General features: G+C 44.0%; 2 protein-coding genes across 5 annotated transcripts; both read left to right on the forward strand.

Annotated features, from left to right (window-relative positions):
• Positions 1–3,471: 3,471 nt before the first annotated feature.
• Positions 3,472–12,945, forward strand: LOC140069406 (cathepsin S-like). 4 transcript variants are annotated; one of them, XM_072115081.1, is made up of 9 exons: positions 3,472–3,562; positions 3,724–3,858; positions 3,932–4,054; positions 4,305–4,460; positions 8,118–8,339; positions 8,429–8,594; positions 8,668–8,773; positions 8,847–8,983; positions 9,542–10,032. In XM_072115081.1, exons 2-8 carry the CDS (start codon positions 3,730–3,732, stop codon positions 8,935–8,937), a joined length of 993 nt encoding a protein of 330 aa, XP_071971182.1. In that variant the 5' UTR covers positions 3,472–3,562; positions 3,724–3,729; the 3' UTR covers positions 8,938–8,983; positions 9,542–10,032. The 4 variants fall into 4 exon arrangements, with proteins under 4 accessions (XP_071971182.1, XP_071971183.1, XP_071971180.1 ...); XM_072115082.1 differs by lacking the exons at positions 8,847–8,983; positions 9,542–10,032 and adding an exon at positions 12,921–12,945; XM_072115079.1 differs by lacking the exon at positions 8,847–8,983.
• Positions 12,946–13,312: 367 nt separating this feature from the next.
• On the forward strand, positions 13,313–18,746 carry CTSK (cathepsin K). Its single transcript, XM_072115083.1, has 7 exons — positions 13,313–13,442; positions 14,661–14,783; positions 15,331–15,480; positions 15,590–15,808; positions 15,901–16,066; positions 18,268–18,373; positions 18,461–18,746. The coding sequence occupies exons 1-7, from the start codon at positions 13,317–13,319 to the stop codon at positions 18,558–18,560; spliced, it is 990 nt and encodes a 329-aa protein (XP_071971184.1). The 5' UTR covers positions 13,313–13,316; the 3' UTR covers positions 18,561–18,746.
• The last annotated feature ends 1,499 nt before the right edge of the window (positions 18,747–20,245 follow it).

Here is a 20,245-nt window from a genome sequence, read left to right on the forward strand (position 1 = left end):
TTTCTTTTGTTCTGCTCAATACCACTTTTCAGTGCCCAAAAAAATGAAGCAAGGACAGATATTAATGGTGTCAGAGTATGCACAGGCCTTTTCGGAGAGGAGTCGGAGGATGTGGGAAAATCACATTATTATTATTTTTTTTTCTGGGGTCGACCGCTAATAAATAGGTCGGAAAGGAGAAAAGACGGCGCAAGCGCCATAAAAAAGGCGCGTGCTCCAAATGTCGCTCTCTAAAATGTCTTTGCCGCCGTATAGTCTGTGTAACTTCTGCACATAGAAGGCTGTGCTGCTGCCTGTGTAGACCTAGCGGCACCCTGCTCGGGGCTCCTCTCTCCCAGTGTTAGAGATCAGAAGGTGATGAGGAGGCGTCGTCCATTGGATCTTGTATCCAGTCAGTACAAAGGCGAAGGATCAGGAGAGCAAGGAAGAAGCTTCCCGGACACATGAGAAAACTGCACTGACAAAAGTTTCTACAGGATATACAATCTGTTTAATGGTAACTATGCGTCTCAATGGCGTTTGCTTAAATATACAATTTATTTTGTACTAAACACCAATCTATGGAGCAGAACAAAAAAAAAAAAAAAAAACTTTAAAGGAAACCTCCTTAACCTCAATTTGGTAAGTTGTGATCTAGGGGTCCGTTCACATAGGTTAAAAGACATCTACCACCAGGAAGAAGGATTGTACACCAAGCACACTGACATACAGGTGTGCGCCCCCTCTGGCAGCGTCTTGTTTAACTTCTTCCCTGGTTTTTTACAAAAAAAGGCTTTTCCAAATTATGCAAATGAGCCTTGGGGCTCATTTTTACAATTTTTAGAGCCATTTTTTCTTTAAAACCAGGACATAAGAAGCGAAAAGAAGAGCAAATCCTGCCAGAGGGGGCGCAGACCTGTATGTCAGTGTGCTTGGTGTACAATCCTTCATCCTGGTGTTAGATATACTTTAAAGGGAAAACAAAAGTAAAAACTTTAAACCATCATGTTGAAAACTCCAAGGCCTGTCTGGTAAATGCTGATGAGATGTAATAACATGTCTACAGTTATGTGTCTATTCACATGGAGAAGATGTTATCCCACACCACGACGCCAGTCTTATTGAAAGTCAGAAAGGCCATAGTTTTCCTTCTCCGGAGCTGGAAACTTATTTGCATATTTTCTTTTTAAATATCATTAGCATATTCCTTACCCAGAATCCCTGGCTAAGCATGTACGACCACCAGGGCTCCATACGCCTGGATAGGTGGCCTGATTGTACTCAATGTTGGAAGATGAAGTGTTTTACAAGGACCCTTAGACTGGCTGTGATGTAAGTGAGTGACATGAGTGTAATACTGCGGAGGTGGATCTTCAGTCCACTACATGTTATCTGACTACTTATAGCTCCGATCCATCACACTTCAGTATAAGAGCCTCTTGTATGAAGAATGTAAGAGGCTTGGAGTGCGCAGCGTGTAGACTTGTACTCGTCCTGTAGTGTTCCTCCGGCCTCACGTTACCTCTACACAGAATTAAAAATTTGTCATGCTTTGTGCAGCGCTGCGGTATCTGTGTGCGCTATATAAATAAAGAATTATTATATTTAAAAAAAATTCTACATACAGAGATGAATCATATGGAGCGGATAAAGATTTTTATTACTGCCCACCTCTTCTAGACCACCAGGATTAGACCTAGCAAGGATCAGGTACCAGCGCATTACACAGGGTATGAAATGTCTTTTCTCTCTTTTATGTGAAATTTTGCTTGTTCACCTATAAAAAAAAAAAAAAAAATCCCCTCCAAAGTCATGTGATTTTGACCTGAGATGAGTGATTTTTTTTGTCTTGGGTGAGTAACTTTTAAAATCTGGAGAGTCACACTAGTCGCCCCTATCTTGGGCCCTATAGCAGCTAAGATGTTGCTTTGAGAATCACATAGAAACTAATACAATTGAGTCAGGTTTTATACATTGCACCATGTGGTTCTGTGAGTTATAGAAACAATGATACACACAGTAAAAAGGTGTAATAGGGAAAATGCGCAGCATGTAAAGACCCAATTTCCGATAATAATTTTAATGCCCTGAAAACACAGAACCAGAGTCCTGATGACATTTTAAAGATGGGATTCTTAACGTTGATATGTTACCAAAACCAGGGTGTTGTAGAGCCCAATATTGCCACTCAGTGTGACTCCTCTCCGGAAAAAAAATTCCTCTTTTTTTTTTTTTTTTTAGCTTATTTGAATATGAATTCCAAGGGTAAAGGCCAAGATTTAACATAAATGCGGTTATAGAAAGAATATTTCATACCCTACCCGAGGGGCTAGTGGTTTGGATGGTGACAGTGTCCCTGTAGATCAACAAAGTGTTGGTGATAGTCATGCACTGTGTACCTGAACCAATTATTTTGCCCGTGTAGTGTATATTGGTAGAGTAACAGGACGAGAGCACTAACCTCCGGTGACATACGCTGCATGCACAGCCACAATGGACGGTACATTTATTTTTTTTATATATATCTGGTCCTCTGGTGGTGTAGTGATAAATCATTGGAGACTCTCTGAAAGGAGGATGAAGACAGGACATTGGTACACAGGACTGTGCTGCTGTGATCAAACACGATCATAAACCCTAATGTCCAATCTGTGTGAGTCAAGTATCCACCCGGGATCCGCCCCAGGACCCAGTGCTATGACAAAATGCAGGCCCATTCCCACAATCTACCCTGATTGATCTCAACTTATAAGATAACTGGAATGAGGGGACCTGGTTCAGTAACCACAGACAGGACAGTGAGCCCTAAACTGAAGTCCCCCAAAAGGCCCTACCTACCTGCCTCACTGTACCCTCAATATTACGGGACAACTAGAAGGTGTTCCCTCCATACACCAAAACACATAACAAGACAAACAACACAAACAGGAAAGTCTGGTCACAACAAAGATAGCAACGCAGTACAAAATCACAGAAGCAGAAGAGTAGTCTGAACAGGAGTAGAAATCAAAATACCAGGAATGCCGAAAACAGTCACTCTAAAGGTATAGAGCTAAGATAAACTATAACCAGCACTGAGCTGAACGTGATCCGAATACTCCTGGGAATACAACCCCCCCTCCCCCCCTGCTCCAGGAATAATTGGATGAGTCATAACTGGTTCTGGACAAGAGCAGACTGCAGGAGGAGAAGGGGCTGGTGCAATCATCTCCAAACAGCAACCTAGGCCCATGTTCACACCAAGTACAATGAAATAGAGACAACATTGGCATCTCCTAGGCACACGCCGAAGATGACACTTACACAAATGTAACAATAACATAAGTAAAAACAAAGTAGGATCTGAGCACACCCTCCCGCCACCATGTCCTTCAGTATCTGCCCGCCATATCTGAACTATCTGAAGTGTCTACAATAAGCATCAAGATTTTGGCACAAAAAACATGAAGCTTTAAAAAAAATTTTTTGAGTTTCGTGTCAAATAAGGTTGAGGGTTTTTCCAAATCTTATCTCCACCTTTTCCAACTCTTATAAAAAGCCTGAAAAGTGGCGACTTCTCCCAGCTGCCACTTACTTTCATCAGGTAGGTGAGATAGAAGATCTTCTTATACTACTGCATGTCTCTGGCTTTGATTTTGGCAAGTGTCCCCCTTTCTGTTGTCCTGTAAGTGGTCATTTTGGTTTTGTGTATGTGTCTATGTGCGTGATCCATGTACATGTGAGTTTGTGCATTTTTTAATATAGAAAACCATGTACTTCTTTGTGGTCCACCTCATCGGCCTGATGGCCATCATGATGCTTGTGGACTGTAGACCCGACCCCAGTCTGGACAGTCATTGGCAGCTGTGGGCTAAGACACATGAGAAGACTTACAACAAGGTAGGTCTTGCATCTTTTTAGTCTTGACGACCATATTTCTCTCTTCGTTACTGACTTTTCTTGAACGTTATAGGAAGATGAGTTTAGGAGACGTAGTATCTGGGAAGACAACCTGAAGTTTATCATGGTCCACAACCTGGAATATTCTTTAGGTCTTCATTCCTATGAGGTGGGGATGAACCATCTTGGAGATATGGTAAGGATATTACAGATACAATGAAACATTATCCCACGCTATTGGTGATCCTAGACCAGGACCTTCATAAACAGAGCCATGAAATGATGATGGCAAACAACTAGTAGACCTTGGTGAGCAGCAGAGCACTAGTGGTGGAGACTCTATGACCTCCACAATGATTTTTGGGTACTTTGACAATGTTGAGGCATCGAGAGATGGGCCGTAATCCTGTTCTCATCCATCAGGGATTTCTTAATTTTTTTTGCAGACCGGTGAGGAGGTGTTGGTGACAATGACTGGGTTCGGAAGTTTAGATCTCCCCGTGTCTAATGACACAGACCTGCCAGAGATTGTTTTGAAGTCTAAGGTCCCTGAGTCCATGGACTGGAGGAAACAGAATTGTGTGACTGATGTGAAAGATCAGGTATATACCGTATACAGGTTATATTATGATTACTATGTTGTAGATCATCCGTATCCCGGATACATAATGCACTGACACTAGGATCCCAGATACATGATGCAACAACACCCGGGTTCCCAGACACACAATGTATTGGCATCTGGGTTCCCGGATACACGATGCTCCATCACTTACATTACAAGAAACACAATGAGGCACATTTACTTACCCGTTCCATCGCGATCCCTGAGGTGCGTTGTCCAACGAGGATTCGGAGCTGCCGCTATTCACTAGGATCGTGCGTCCAATTTCCTGCATGTGTCGCTTCCCCGCTGAGGTCCGCCGGAGTTCACCTTCTTCTTCCCGGTGCATGTAAGTGCATGGCTTGCAAACCATTTTGAATGTTAAATCCCATGCGTTGTCTGAATCCGTTGGATCGTCCGACGGCCCGTCCCCCGCGCGAAAGCCGGCGCCGATGCGCCAAAATCCAATCGTGTGCAACAAAAATCCCTTCCGATGATAGTGGGGTCCGCGGACCCTTAGTAAATGAGCCCCAATGTATTGGAATCTGTGTTCCCAGATACACAATGCTACATCACTGGGGTTTTCAGATACACAATGCTACATCACTAGGGTTCCCAGATACACAATGCTCCATCACTAGGGTTCCCAGATACACCATGCTCCATCACTAGGGTTCCCAGATACACCATGCTCCATCACTAGGGTTCCCAGATACACAATGCTCCATCACTAGTGGTCCCAGATACACCATGCTCCATCACTAGGGTTCCCAGATACACAATGCTCCATCACTAGTGGTCCCAGATACACAATGCTCCATCACTTGGGTTCCCAGATACATGATGCTAAATCACTGGGGTTCCCAGATACATCATGCTCCATCACTAGTGGTCCCAGATACACAATGCTCCATCACTTGGGTTCCCAGATACACCATGCTCCATCACTAGGGTTCCCAGATACATGATGCTCCATCACTGGGGTTCCCAGATACACAATGCTCCATCACTTGGGTTCCCAGATACACAATGCTCCATCACTAGGGTTCCCAGATACACCATGCTCTATCACTGGGGTTCCCAGATACACAATGCTCCATCTCTAGGGTTCCCAGATACACAATGCTCCATCACTGGGGTTCCCAGATACACAATGCTCCATCACTAGGGTTCCCAGATACACCATGCTCCATCACTAGGGTTCCCAGATACACCATGCTCCATCACTAGGGTTCCCAGATACACAATGCTCCATCACTGGGGTTCCCAGATACACCATGCTCCATCACTGAGGTTCCCAGATACATGATGCTCCATCACTTGGGTTCCCAGATACATGATGCTCCATCACTTGGGTTCCCAGATACACCATGCTCCATCACTGGGGTTCCCAGATACCCAGTGCTCCATCACTAGGGTTCCCAGATACACCATGCTCCATCACTTGGGTTCCCAGATACACCATGCTCCATCACTAGGGTTCCCAGATACACAATGCTCCATCACTGGGGTTCCCAGATACACCATGCTCCATCACTGAGGTTCCCAGATACATGATGCTCCATCACTTGGGTTCCCAGATACACAATGCTCCATCACTAGTGGTCCCAGATACACAGTGCTCCATCACTAGGGTTCCCAGATACATGATGCTCCATCACTAGGGTTCCCAGATACACAATGCTCCATCACTAGGGTTCCCAGATACACAGTGCTCCATCACTAGGGTTCCCAGATACATGATGCTCCATCACTTGGGTTCCCAGATACACAATGCTCCATCACTAGGGTTCCCAGATACATCATGCTCCATCACTAGTGGTCCCAGATACACCATGCTCCATCACTAGGGTTCCCAGATACACAATGCTCCATCACTGGGGTTCCCAGATACATGATGCTCCATCATTTGGGTTCCCAGATACACAATGCTCCATCACTGGGGTTCCCAGATACACAATGCTCCATCACTGGGGTTCCCAGATACATGATGCTCTAATGCTTTGGGTTCCCAGATACACAATGCTCCATCACTAGGGTTCCCAGATACACAATGCTCCATCACTAGGGTTCCCAGATACACAATGCTCCATCACTGGGGTTCCCAGATACACAATGCTCCATCACTAGGGTTCCCAGATACACAATGCTCCATCACTAGTGGTCCCAGATACACAATGCTCCATCACTGGGGTTCCCAGATACACAATGCTCCATCACTGGGGTTCCCAGATACATAATGCTCCATCATTTGGGTTCCCAGATACACAATGCTCCATCACTAGGGTTCCCAGATACACCATGCTCTATCACTAGGGTTCCCAGATACACCATGCTCCATCACTAGGGTTCCCAGATACACAATGCTCCATCACTAGGGTTCCCAGATACACAATGCTCCATCACTAGGGTTCCCAGATACACAATGCTCCATCACTGGGGTTCCCAGATACACAATGCTCCATCACTAGGGTTCCCAGATACACAATGCTCCATCACTAGGGTTCCCAGATACACAATGCTCCATCACTAGGGTTCCCAGATACATAATGCTCCATCATTTGGGTTCCCAGATACACAATGCTCCATCACTGGGGTTCCCAGATACACAGTGCTCCATCACTAGGGTTCCCAGATACACAATGCTCCATCACTGGGGTTCCCAGATACACAATGCTCCATCACTGGGGTTCCCAGATACACAATGCTCCATCACTAGTGGTCCCAGATACACAATGCTCCATCACTAGTGGTCCCAGATACATCATGCTCCATCACTAGTGGTCCCAGATACACAATGCTCCATCACTAGGGTTCCCAGATACACAATGCTCCATCACTAGTGGTCCCAGATACACAATGCTCCATCACTGGGGTTCCCAGATACACAATGCTCCATCACTGGGGTTCCCAGATACACAATGCTCCATCACTAGGGTTCCCAGATACACAATGCTCCATCACTAGTGGTCCCAGATACACAATGCTCCATCACTGGGGTTCCCAGATACACAATGCTCCATCACTGGGGTTCCCAGATACATAATGCTCCATCATTTGGGTTCCCAGATACACAATGCTCCATCACTGGGGTTCCCAGATACACAGTGCTCCATCACTAGGGTTCCCAGATACACAATGCTCCATCACTGGGGTTCCCAGATACACAATGCTCCATCACTGGGGTTCCCAGATACACAATGCTCCATCACTAGGGTTCCCAGATACACAATGCTCCATCACTAGTGGTCCCAGATACACAATGCCCCATCACTAGTGGTCCCAGATACACCATGCTCCATCACTAGGGTTCCCAGATACATCATGCTCCATCACTAGTGGTCCCAGATACACAATGCTCCATCACTAGGGTTCCCAGATACACAATGCTCCATCACTAGGGTTCCCAGATACACAATGCTCCATCACTAGGGTTCCCAGATACATCATGCTCCATCACTAGGGTTCCCAGATACACCATGCTCCATCACTAGTGGTCCCAGATACATGATGCTCCATCACTTGGGTTCCCAGATACACGATGCTCCATCACTGGGGTTCCCAGATACATGATGCTCTAATGCTTTGGGTACACAGATACTAGATATATGTAGATATGTGACCTATTTACACGTCTTATATTGATTACCTCCAGGGTATGTGCAGTTCTAGTTGGGCTTTCAGCAGTGCGGGGGCCCTGGAGTGCCAGCTGAAGATCAGGAAAGGTAAGTTGGTCTCTTTGAGTGCCCAGAACCTGGTGGACTGCTCAGGATCCTACGGGAACAATGGATGTGAAGGCGGCTTCCTGGTGGCAGCCTACAGATACATGATGGACAATGGCATAGAGCCCGATAGCGCCTACCCCTATGAAGGACAGGTAATCCAGTGATGTGGGGGATGGGTAACATAGGACCACCTTGGTGGCTCAGGACGATACAACCTAGTGCAATGTTATCCTGTTACCAGGATAGGACCTGCCACTTCAGCACCACAAAGAAGGCCACGAGCATAACCAGCTACAAAGAAGTAGCACACGGGGACGAAAATGAGCTGAAACAAGTGGTGGGTAAAGTGGGTCCTGTGTCTGTGGCCATTGATGCCAGCCGCAGGTCCTTCTACTTGTATAAGAATGGTAAGTACCGGGGTAATAGGCCTCCATTACTGCAGTATAATTAGTATATTATAGCCCCTCTCTCTATTCCTAGGGGTACACTATGACCCCCTGTGCTCAAGCTCCCAGGCAAACCACGCCGTGCTCATCGTTGGGTATGGCGCTGAAGATGGCGTAGAGTACTGGCTTGTTAAAAACAGGTAACAACTAAAAATATTCAGCCCCCGACAGACAATGGGGCAGATTTACTTACCCGGTCCATTCGCGATCCAGCAGTGCGTTCTCTGCGGTGGATTCGGGTCCGGCCGGGGATTTCTTAAGGCAGTTCCTCAAACACCTCCACCAGGTGGCGCTGCTGCGCTGAAGAGCATCGGAACGCACTGGAATACACTGAGCCGGGCTGAGTGAAGGTAAGTGCAATTTTCGCGACACATTTCTTTTTTAAAAATGCAGCGGTTTTTTCGAATCCGTCGGGTTTTCGTACGGCCACGCCCCCGATTTCCGTTGCGTGCATGCCGGCACCGATGCGCCACAATCCGATCGCGTGCGCCAAAATCCCGGAGCAATACAGGGAAAATTGGCGCAAATCGGAAATATTCGGGTAACACGTTGGGAAAACGCGAATCAGGCCCTTAGTAAATGACCCCCAATGTGTGGGGGGAGAAGGACCATCTATGGAGAACTTCTCAGGGCCAGAAATGACAACAGTTTACACATATAATTGCCGGACTGGGTGTGCATGTCTGTGTGGTAGTAGAGAGGAATAGCGGTTGGTAAAGTTAGTATGTGTGTGGGGTGTGGGAGGACTAGATCAGACATGGGGTAGAAGGTGCCCATAGGGGGCGTAGTAGCGTCACATAGAATACAAAGAAGACTTGAGCCCCAAGATTTTGGACTCTATAGCTTTAGGGTCCTGGTTGTTGGGGGCTACCCTGTCACCATATAATCCCATAATGTTCTCTTTCCAGCTGGGGAACATCCTTCGGAGAAGGGGGCTACATAAAAATGGCGAGGAACCATTATAACCACTGCGGGATTGCGAACTTTGGCTCCTATCCGGTTCTCTGAAGAAATCTCTTCCTAAACCTGAATTTCTTATGTTTTATTTTATGACATTCGTGTCCTTGTTGTGAATAGAACCATTGAAGGGATTCTCATCCTTAGGCCTCGGATTACCATAGAAACCTCCGTCCCTCTCTGACCATTCAGAAGTCGTGGCCAGCATTGACCGCTGCATCTAAGTGGTTAAACAGCTCACACTGAATCTTCATTTGAGGGCGTCCTCTGATAAACATTATGGCAGCCTGGGCCTTAGTGACTTGTTATTTTTTGGGTCACGCTGTTCGATGGGGTTGGAATAACTTTTGGAATAATTTTGGTTCAAATCTGAAAATTTTATTTCAACATAAGCGTATGTTCCTTTACTTGTGTTATAAACCGCGAGAAATGTTCAATAAAACGGACTCTGTCTTTAATTGTAACCCTTATATTAGGAAGACGTTATATTATATACTACACATAATAATACACATGAAGTATTTGGGGGGGGGGGGGATCATGAAGCCACTTTGGCCAAATTTGTGCGAAAAACTGATCACCAATACATTTATCAACACCCCTTTATTTTTTACTTTTCAGACTCATCTGAAGTAAGGGGTGTGGCCTCTGGAAAAGGGGGCGTGATCAGACAGAAAATAGTCTATGAACCCAAAAATTTAGGAAGGTGCGGCACAATTTGGGACAGCTAAGAGCAGGTCTAAAAGTAAAACTCGACAGTTTTATACTGCGACGGAGTCATCATTCAGTGATGAATCAAAGAATTCTTCCCACATTAATAATTCCTATATTTTTTATAGCGCACACAGATTACGCAGCGCTGCACAGAGCTTCCCAGATCAGTCCCTGTCCCCAATAGGGAATCACAATCTAATCAACCTACCAGTATGTTTTGGAGTGTGGGAGGAAACCGGAGGACCCGGAGGAAACCCACGCAAACACGGGGAAAACATACAAACTCTTTGCAGATGTTGACCCTGGGACTTGGACCCAGGTCCCTAGCGCTGCAAGGCTGTAGTGCTAAACAGTAAGCCACTGTCCCCGCCCATTGAGTCTGGAGCGCCTCCCTGTGGTCAGCACCGGTATTGCAGTGGTTGGTTGTATGATATTACAGCATCTCCACAATCTAATCTATCGCCTGGGGCCAAGTTATGGTTCAGTAGGATTATTTTCCGCGTTCCCGGACGGTTATATCCTGTAAGTTGTGGCGGTTTAATGAAGCATTTAAAAAATTTTGATTATTCATGAAACCACATCAGATTTCTTCTCCCATCCTGCCGTGTTTTATACTTTCTCCCCTCCTCCGCCGTCTACATGGGGTTCAGACCCACCGCGACCACCAATTATACTGCACCCCAAACAGTGTCATAGTGTAGTATCTATACACAGTAGTGGATTATATTATAGGGGGTTTGGGCAGTAGCCCGGGGCCCAAGCCTTCTAGGGGGCCCATGGCCACCCAAACCACCCACCACATTTTACACTGAGAAGGACCTTCACCTAAGAAATCTTAGTACATCTGTTCCTGTTCCCAATACACATGTACATAAGAGCCATTTCAGGACCTTTTAACGTCCTGCAAAGGTCCTGAAACCGCAGATTGAAAGCAGCAGAAGGGGCACATCCTTCATTACCCAAAATCTGATTCTAGGACCATGTGTAGGAAGTGATTCCAGACTTGTAGGGGCTATAATATCCATACATCCCATGGTGGTCTGAATCCACCAGACCCTGCATACAATGCCAACTGTACTGCGACCAATGCATCGCAATTCTCTTTCCGTAAGTATTCTGCTCTGTCTGTATATTTAGATAAGGTAGGAAATATCTCTGTCTCATCTCCCCCTCCATCAGCTGACAGATCATCATGTGATTTTTCCATAATGGAAAACAGATGTAAGCAGCAGTCATCGCGGAGGGTCTGCCGTCTCTATATGAGTAATATTATATCTGTTTTCCTGATACACAGCACCAAATCATCAGCTTAGACAGTAAAATGATGAATCTCTGGCTGCCAGTAACTGGAATCTAGTAACTTTTTCTGCATCAGTTTTGTGCATCAGAGTAAGGGAACGATACATTTCCCCTATTGTGTTACTAATTGGATTCTAGATACGCACTGAGCTCCCCCTAGTGGAAACTGTAGGGAGTCATTGGGGCAGATTTACTTACCCGGTCCATTCGCGATCCAGCGGCGCGTTCTCTGCGCTGGATTCGGGTCCGGCTGGGATTCATTAAGGCAGTTCCTCCGACGTCCCTGAAGAGCATCGGAACGAGCTGAAGTTCACCGGCCTATTCCTAGTGAAGGTAAGTGCAAGCTCCGCAACACTTTTTTTTTTTTAAATGCGGTGGTTTTTCTCCGAATCCGTCGGGTTTTCGTTCGACCACGCCCCCCCATTTACGTTGCGTGCATGCCAGCGCCGATGCGCCACAATCCGATCGCGTGCGCCAAAATCCCGGGGCAATACAGGGAAAATCGGTGCAAATCGGAAATATTCGGGTAACACGTCGGGAAAACGCGAATCGGGCCCTTAGTAAATGACCCCCATTATCTTTTCCTTTATAGGCTTGGTCTGGTTTAGAAAGCTCATTTTATACATCTATACATTAGGGAATTTGGAGTCAATAATAGGCGTAGGGTCTTTATACTAGATTCTCATCTCTTGGCAATAATAATAATAATAATTCCTTTATTTATATAGCGCACACAGATTACGCAGCGCTGCACAGAGCTGCCAAATCACTCCCTGTCCCCATGGGGCTCACAATCTAATCAACCTACCAGTATGTTTTGGAGTGTGGGAGGAAACCAGAGGACCCGGAGGAAACCCACGCAAACACAAAGAGAACATACAAACTCTTTGCAGATGTTGACCTGGATGGGATTTGTACCCAGGTCCCCAGCGCTGCAAGGCTGTAATACTCCCTCTCTCAGCCGACCCCTGATTTGAATAGACATAGTGTAATGCACGATTGGCAGATACTAGAGCGGATATAGAGGATACAGATAAGGAATAATAATTGGGGTATTTTGTGTTCCACTTTTTGTGAAGGACCCTTCTGAAAAATAGGGACTGTCCAAAAGTGGTCCAATTTGTTTTTTTTGCAGTGGTTTATAGTGATTTGCTACCCCAATTGTAGATTATCAGGGTTCAGTGTCGTCTTCTTCCCCATCCTCCCTACTCCCATCCTATGATAACTATTCCATGCGGAGGGATGGGAGTCTTAGTGTGAGTCAGAAATCTTATGTTCTCTTGTATCAATCTTTTCCACTAAAACTTCCCTATACAGGACTATATAAGAGGACGGACACAAACAGTCTCTCAGTCTGAAGGCAAGTCACCTAGCAAGACGTCCAAAAGGTAAGTAAGGATCATATCTGCCCCCAGACTGTTGATGGACACCTCTGCACCCCCATCTGTTGTCAAATCTAAAATTTTGTCAAATTGCACAGAAGTCTATGGAGAGGGGAGGGGGAGTGGTGAGTCACAGCAGCTAGGTCTCCTAGTCACAGCAGCTAGGTCTCCTCCCATTGGCTCAGAGAGGATGGTAAAGATGTACACAGCTCTGTCTGGAGTGCAGTGACTGACTACAAATTCGGTTGCCATATTAGTGGGGAATCTGTGGACAGGGCTGAGCCCACTAGGATTCTCAGTTCTATATAATTCTTCCTCCAGCTCCAGGGAAATGTTCTGGTTCAGCCTTGTGGCGATTTTGCTGCCTCTGGTGAGGACCAATCTGTACTGGGATGAAACACTGGACTCAGAGTGGGAGCTATGGAAGATGACTCATAGCAAGCAATACAATGGTCAGGTAAGTAGCCCTCTGTCTGGCACCTTTAATGGGGGGGGCTCTTCCTAAATTTAAAACGATGACAGTTTGAATCAGATGCGTTTGATTGTTTTTAGGTCGTGTAAGACATGTCCTTTCTAAAATTCCCTCTTTTATGTGAAATCTCCTCAGTTTACCTGTAATAAAAATCTCCCCCAAAGTCAGGCAAATATGACTCATCTCATGTTAAAATTGGATGAGAAGAGTCAAGTTTAGCAGTGGGTAGTGTCAATTCAAAAGCCCCAATCTTCTGTTCTATAGCACCTAGAAACACACCCTTTGTGTCATATTAAAGATAAGGATCTCATCTTTTCATCAGGCTTATTGCTTTTTGAGTTACAGACCTAAAGACAGTTGAAAATCAAAGCGGCAGATACAGATCCAGTTCCTGCCTATTATTTAACTGCCTGTATGTCCAGGTCTGTAGCACACAAAACTGTAAGCTTGGTGCATTCTGAAAGAAGAGCTTCTCATCTTTAATATGACATAGGAGCTTCTCAATTGACACTATACTTGCAACCACTAAACTTGACTCATCTCATGTGAAAATGGGATGAGAAGAGTCATATTTTCCTGACTTCAAGGGATTTTTTTCATTTAATAGGAAAACGTGTGAGATTTAACATAAAAATGGAATTCTAGAAAGGACATTTCATACCTGACCTGAGGGGCCAATAGTTTAGTGAGGTAATAACTGGTCACCATGTAAATTAGAAAATACACTAATCCTGTAGTTCTCCATCCAGTTATTAAACCTGAAAATAATAATCTATCACTTACTGTTCTGTAGTTGATTACTTTTCAGCAATCACCTCATTATCAGCTCAGGATGGATTACAATGACATCCATGTATCATCAATATGTAGATAACACAGGATCCAGCGTTTACAATAGGTGAAGATCTCCGCCCAATCCCTTCCAGCAGAATGACCACTGCCCCGGTCACAGAGCATGCCCACAACACACTCCCATAGATATCAATGAATCTATCCCGTCTATGTGGCTGCTGTAAAGCATATAGCTAAATGCTGTTAACAGACAAAATGGCCGCCGCCATAATCGTGTACTGATCTTTCTTTTTGTCTACGATCCGAGATGGGACAAATTTATCCAGTCAGACTGAGGTGGCAGATACCGATGATACATAATGCCTTACCAATCGCTTTCCACCAAATTAACGTTCATGTTACTGTCCACAGCTCGATGAGATTAAGAGACGTCACATCTGGGAAAAAAATCTGAAGTACATCAACAACCACAACAAGGAGTATTCTGAGGGGAAGCACTCGTATACACTCGGCATGAACCATCTGGGAGACATGGTGAGAGGACCACCATATGTCCACGTGACCCCATGTAGCAACATCTAGTGGACGAGAGGACCACCATATGTCCACGTGACCCCATGTAGCAACATCTAGTGGACGAGAGGACCACCATATGTCCACGTGACCCCATGTAGCAACATCTAGTGGACCTGGAGCTTCACATCGCTGACCAGATACAAGTTACAACCCCCTCACAGAACTCCAGTTTGTATAGACGGTATTTTGTAACCAGTGTCGGACTGGGTTTCCTTAGGCCCACCAGAGAAAATCAATTTGGGGGCCCACTCTTCATTATCCCGCAGGAAATAAACTCTATCAGTCTCCAAATTGTGGTATTTTCTGATGGACCTCTGGTGTTCAGTATTGGGTTGAGCCAGGGGCCCACCGGAGGATCCTCAGGTACTCTGGTGGGCCAGTCCGACACTGATTGTAACCCATTATAGGACCCATATTGACAGCTAGAACTTAAAATGTCCTATAACACAAGTAAAAATCCCATGTCTCTTCAGAAGTTGTATGTCCTTCTACAATATTTCTTTAGACCGTTGAAGAAGTTGTCCTGACGATGACCGGATTGAGGGTCCCCACCAATCACAAGTCTAATAACACGTTTGAAGCCGACCGGAAAGCCAAAATCCCAAAGTATATTGACTACAGGAAGAAGGGTTACGTCACCCCAGTACAGAATCAGGTAACACCATCATCAAACAAATAGTTTCTAATGTTTCCACCAAGGAAGCCATGTCCACCACCAGTCATGTGATGAGTCACATGGTGGACACTGAATGTTGTCTCTGCAGGGCTCCTGCGGATCATGTTGGGCTTTCAGTTCAGTGGGAGCACTTGAAGGACAACTGATGAAGAAGACAGGGAAGCTGGTGTCCCTCAGCCCTCAGAACCTGGTGGACTGTGATTCGGATAACTATGGATGCCAGGGGGGATACATGACCAATGCGTTTGGGTACGTGAGGGATAATAACGGCATAGACTCCAATGCCTATTATCCATATATTGGTCAGGTAAGGATTAGCAGGTCCTGTTGACTAACTCATTTAGTTGTGAGAGAAGAAAGGAGTGTATACATTACTATGTGATCTTATATGTCATCCAGGATGAAGGCTGCCTCTACAACCCATCCGGGAAAGCTGCCGGCTGCAAGGGCTTCAAAGAGATCCCCAAAGGAGACGAGAAGGCCCTGAAGCGAGCGGTGGCCCAGGTTGGTCCCGTGTCTGTCGGTATTGATGCCAGTCTTCCTTCTTTTCACTTCTACAGCAAAGGTAAGATATGTACCTACCTACAGTACCTACCTCACATCTATCTCATATCTATCTATCTATCTATCTATCTATCTATCTATCTCTCTCATATCTATCTCATATCTATCCATCCATCCATCCATCCATCTATCCATCCATCTGTCTCCTATCTATCTATCTATCTATCTATCTCATATCTATCCATCCATCCATCCATCCATCCATCTATCCATCCATCTGTCTCCTATCTATCTATCTATCTATCCATCCATCTATCTCCTATCTATCTATCTATCTATCTATCTCATATCTATCTATCTCATATCTATCTATATCTATGTATCTATATCCATCTATTTCATATCTCCTATCTATCTCTCTCATATCTATCTCCTATCTATCTCTCTCATATCTATCTCCTATCTATCTCTCTCATATCTATCTATCTATCTATCTATCTATCTATCTATCTATCTATCTCTCTCATATCTATCTCTCTCATATCTATCTATCTATCTATCTATCTATCTATCTATCTCTCTCATATCTATCTATCTATCTATCTATCTCATATCTATCTATCTATCTATCTCATATCTATCTATCTATCTATCTATCTATCTATCTATCTATCTCATATCTATCTATCTATCTATCTATCTATCTCATATCTATCTATCTATCTATCTATCTCATATCTATCTATCTATCTATCTATCTATCTATCTATCTATCTATCTCATATCTATCTATCTATCTATCTATCTCATATCTATCTATCTATCTATCTCATATCTATCTATCTATCTCATATCTATCTATCTATCTATCTATCTATCTATCTATCTATCTATCTATCTCATATCTATCTATCTATCTATCTCATATCTATCTATCTATCTATCTCTCTCATATCTATCTATCTATCTATCTATCTATCTCATATCTATCTATCTATCTATCTCATATCTATCTATCTATCTATCTATCTATCTATCTATCTATCTCATATCTATCTATCTATCTATCTATCTATCTATCTCATATCTATCTATCTATCTATCTATCTCATATCTATCTATCTATCTATCTCATATCTATCTATCTATCTATCTCATATCTATCTATCTATCTATCTATCTCATATCTATCTATCTATCTATCTCATATCTATCTATCTATCTATCTATCTATCTATCTATCTATCTATCTATCTCATATCTATCTATCTATCTATCTATCTATCTATCTCATATCTATCTATCTATCTATCTATCTCATATCTATCTATCTATCTATCTCATATCTATCTATCTATCTCATATCTATCTATCTATCTATCTATCTATCTATCTATCTATCTATCTATCTCATATCTATCTATCTATCTATCTCATATCTATCTATCTATCTATCTCTCTCATATCTATCTATCTATCTATCTATCTCATATCTATCTATCTATCTATCTCATATCTATCTATCTATCTATCTATCTATCTATCTATCTATCTCATATCTATCTATCTATCTATCTATCTATCTATCTCATATCTATCTATCTATCTATCTATCTATCTATCTATCTCATATCTATCTATCTATCTATCTATCTCATATCTATCTATCTATCTATCTATCTATCTATCTATCTATCTCATATCTATCTATCTATCTATCTATCTATCTATCTATCTATCTCATATCTATCTATCTATCTATCTATCTATCTCATATCTATCTATCTATCTATCTATCTATCTATCTATCTCATATCTATCTATCTATCTATCTCATATCTATCTATCTATCTATCTCATATCTATCTATCTATCTATCTCATATCTATCTATCTATCTACAAAAAGTAGAGTTCAAGTCCGCACAGCTTTATGGAACCCCTAAGGAGGGGGGGGGGGTGCAGAGCCCGCCAAGGTCCTGGCTTGGTCCTTACACAGATACAAATTGGAAAGAGTGAGCAGCACTCCAAAAGTAGAATTCAAAAGTTGGTGATCTTTATTGAGGCAAGTGGCAACATTTCGGTGTTGGACAGGCTTGAAAAAGGTGTCCAACACCGAAATGTTGCTACTTGCCTCAATAAAGATCACCAACTTTTGAATTCTACTTTTGGAGTGCTGCTCACTCTTTCCAATTTGTATCTATCTATCTATCTATCTATCTATCTCATATCTATCTATATTATGTCTATCTCTGTAATTTCAGGAGTCTACTATGATGAAAACTGTAACCCTGAGGACGTGAACCATGCTGTCTTGGCCGTTGGCTATGGAAACATAAAGGGTACAAAGCACTGGATCATCAAAAACAGGTACCTAATAATCGTCTTACATAGAATGAGTTCCTGTATTATACTCCAGAGCTGCACTCACTATTCTGCTTGTTCTTTGTCTCCTAGTTGGGGCGAGCAATGGGGCAGGAAAGGCTACATCCTTATGGCCCGTGAAAAGAAGAACGCCTGTGGCATCTCCAACCTCGCCAGTTTCCCAGTGATGTGATTGTATAAAGCTCAGGTTAATAACATCTCTATGTGTCGTGTCTACATATAGTAACTGTGTCTGACACCAATAATATAAATTATAATGTTTATTATACTTATGCAGTCTAATGTCCTTAAAGGGGCTCTCCAGACAAGGGGTCACGTGATAACACCTAATAAACTATGAGCTGGAGCTGGCTTCCTATACTGTTCTCAATTGTCATTCATGTATATCCACATCATCTGCTCTCTATAGTTTGTACATATAAGATTCATGTAACACAGAGAGACAATATATACATTTTAAAACACAGATTTATGCACCCTCTTCAGTCACCCGTACCTTGCACCTATAAGCATGCTGTCATTGTGAAGATGAGAATCTCAGCATTAGGACCAAGGCCTGCTTTGCTATAGTACTATAGAAAACTATAACATGCTGCCTGCAGATAGGACACTATGTACAATCTGCTCAGCTCCTCCTGCTCTATATCATGCTGCCTGCAGATAGGACACTATGTACAATCTGCTCAGCTCCTCATGCGCTATAACATGCTGCCTGCAGATAGGACACTATTTACAATCTGCTCAGCTCCTCCTGCTCTATAACATGCTGCCTGCAGATAGGACACTATGTACAATGTGCTCAGCTCCTCCTGCTCTATAACATGCTGCCTGCAGATAGGACACTATGTACAATCTGCTCAGCTCCTCCTGCTCTATAACATGCTGCCTGCAGATAGGACACTATGTACAATCTGCTCAGCTCCTCCTGCTTTATAACATGCTGCCAGCAGATAGGACACTATGTACAATCTGCTCAGCTCCTCCTGCTCTATAACATGCTGCCTGCAGATAGGACACTATGTACAATCTGCTCAGCTCCTCCTGCTCTATAACATGCTGCCTGCAGATAGGACACTATGTACAATCTGCTCAGCTCCTCCTGCTCTATAACATGCTGCCTGCAGATAGGACACTATGTACAATCTGCTCAGCTCCTCCTGCTCTATAACATGCTGCCTGCAGATAGGACACTATGTACAATCTGCTCAGCTCCTCCTGCTCTATAACATGCTGCCTGCAGATAGGACACTATGTACAATCTGCTCAGCTCCTCCTGCTCTATATCATGCTGCCTGCAGATAGGACACTATGTACAATCTGCTCAGCTCCTCATGCGCTATAACATGCTGCCTGCAGATAGGACACTATTTACAATCTGCTCAGCTCCTCCTGCTCTATAACATGCTGCCTGCAGATAGGACACTATGTACAATGTGCTCAGCTCCTCCTGCTCTATAACATGCTGCCTGCAGATAGGACACTATGTACAATCTGCTCAGCTCCTCCTGCTCTATAACATGCTGCCTGCAGATAGGACACTATGTACAATCTGCTCAGCTCCTCCTGCTTTATAACATGCTGCCTGCACATAGCACCAGTTTCTGTCTGACTTTGCACTGAATACAACGTCTTTGGAGCTGCACATGTATCTGCAACATCCCCCACAGGGGCCTAGCCTTTTCTTGTGGCCTGGAGGCAGCCGGGGCCCGGAATACCAGAGTGGCTGGCGGTTGCGGCCTAGGCACGCTGTGGTCACGGTGCTTGGTATGGGGACCGGAGGGCTGTCCTACAGCCTGGCAGCTCTCCAGCAGGTGGTGTGTGCAAGAAATATGGAGGGAGAGGCTGATGTACTGGTTC

Source organism: Engystomops pustulosus, chromosome 7, assembly GCF_040894005.1.
Source record: "Engystomops pustulosus chromosome 7, aEngPut4.maternal, whole genome shotgun sequence".
NCBI classification, from domain to species: Eukaryota; Metazoa; Chordata; class Amphibia; order Anura; family Leptodactylidae; genus Engystomops; species Engystomops pustulosus.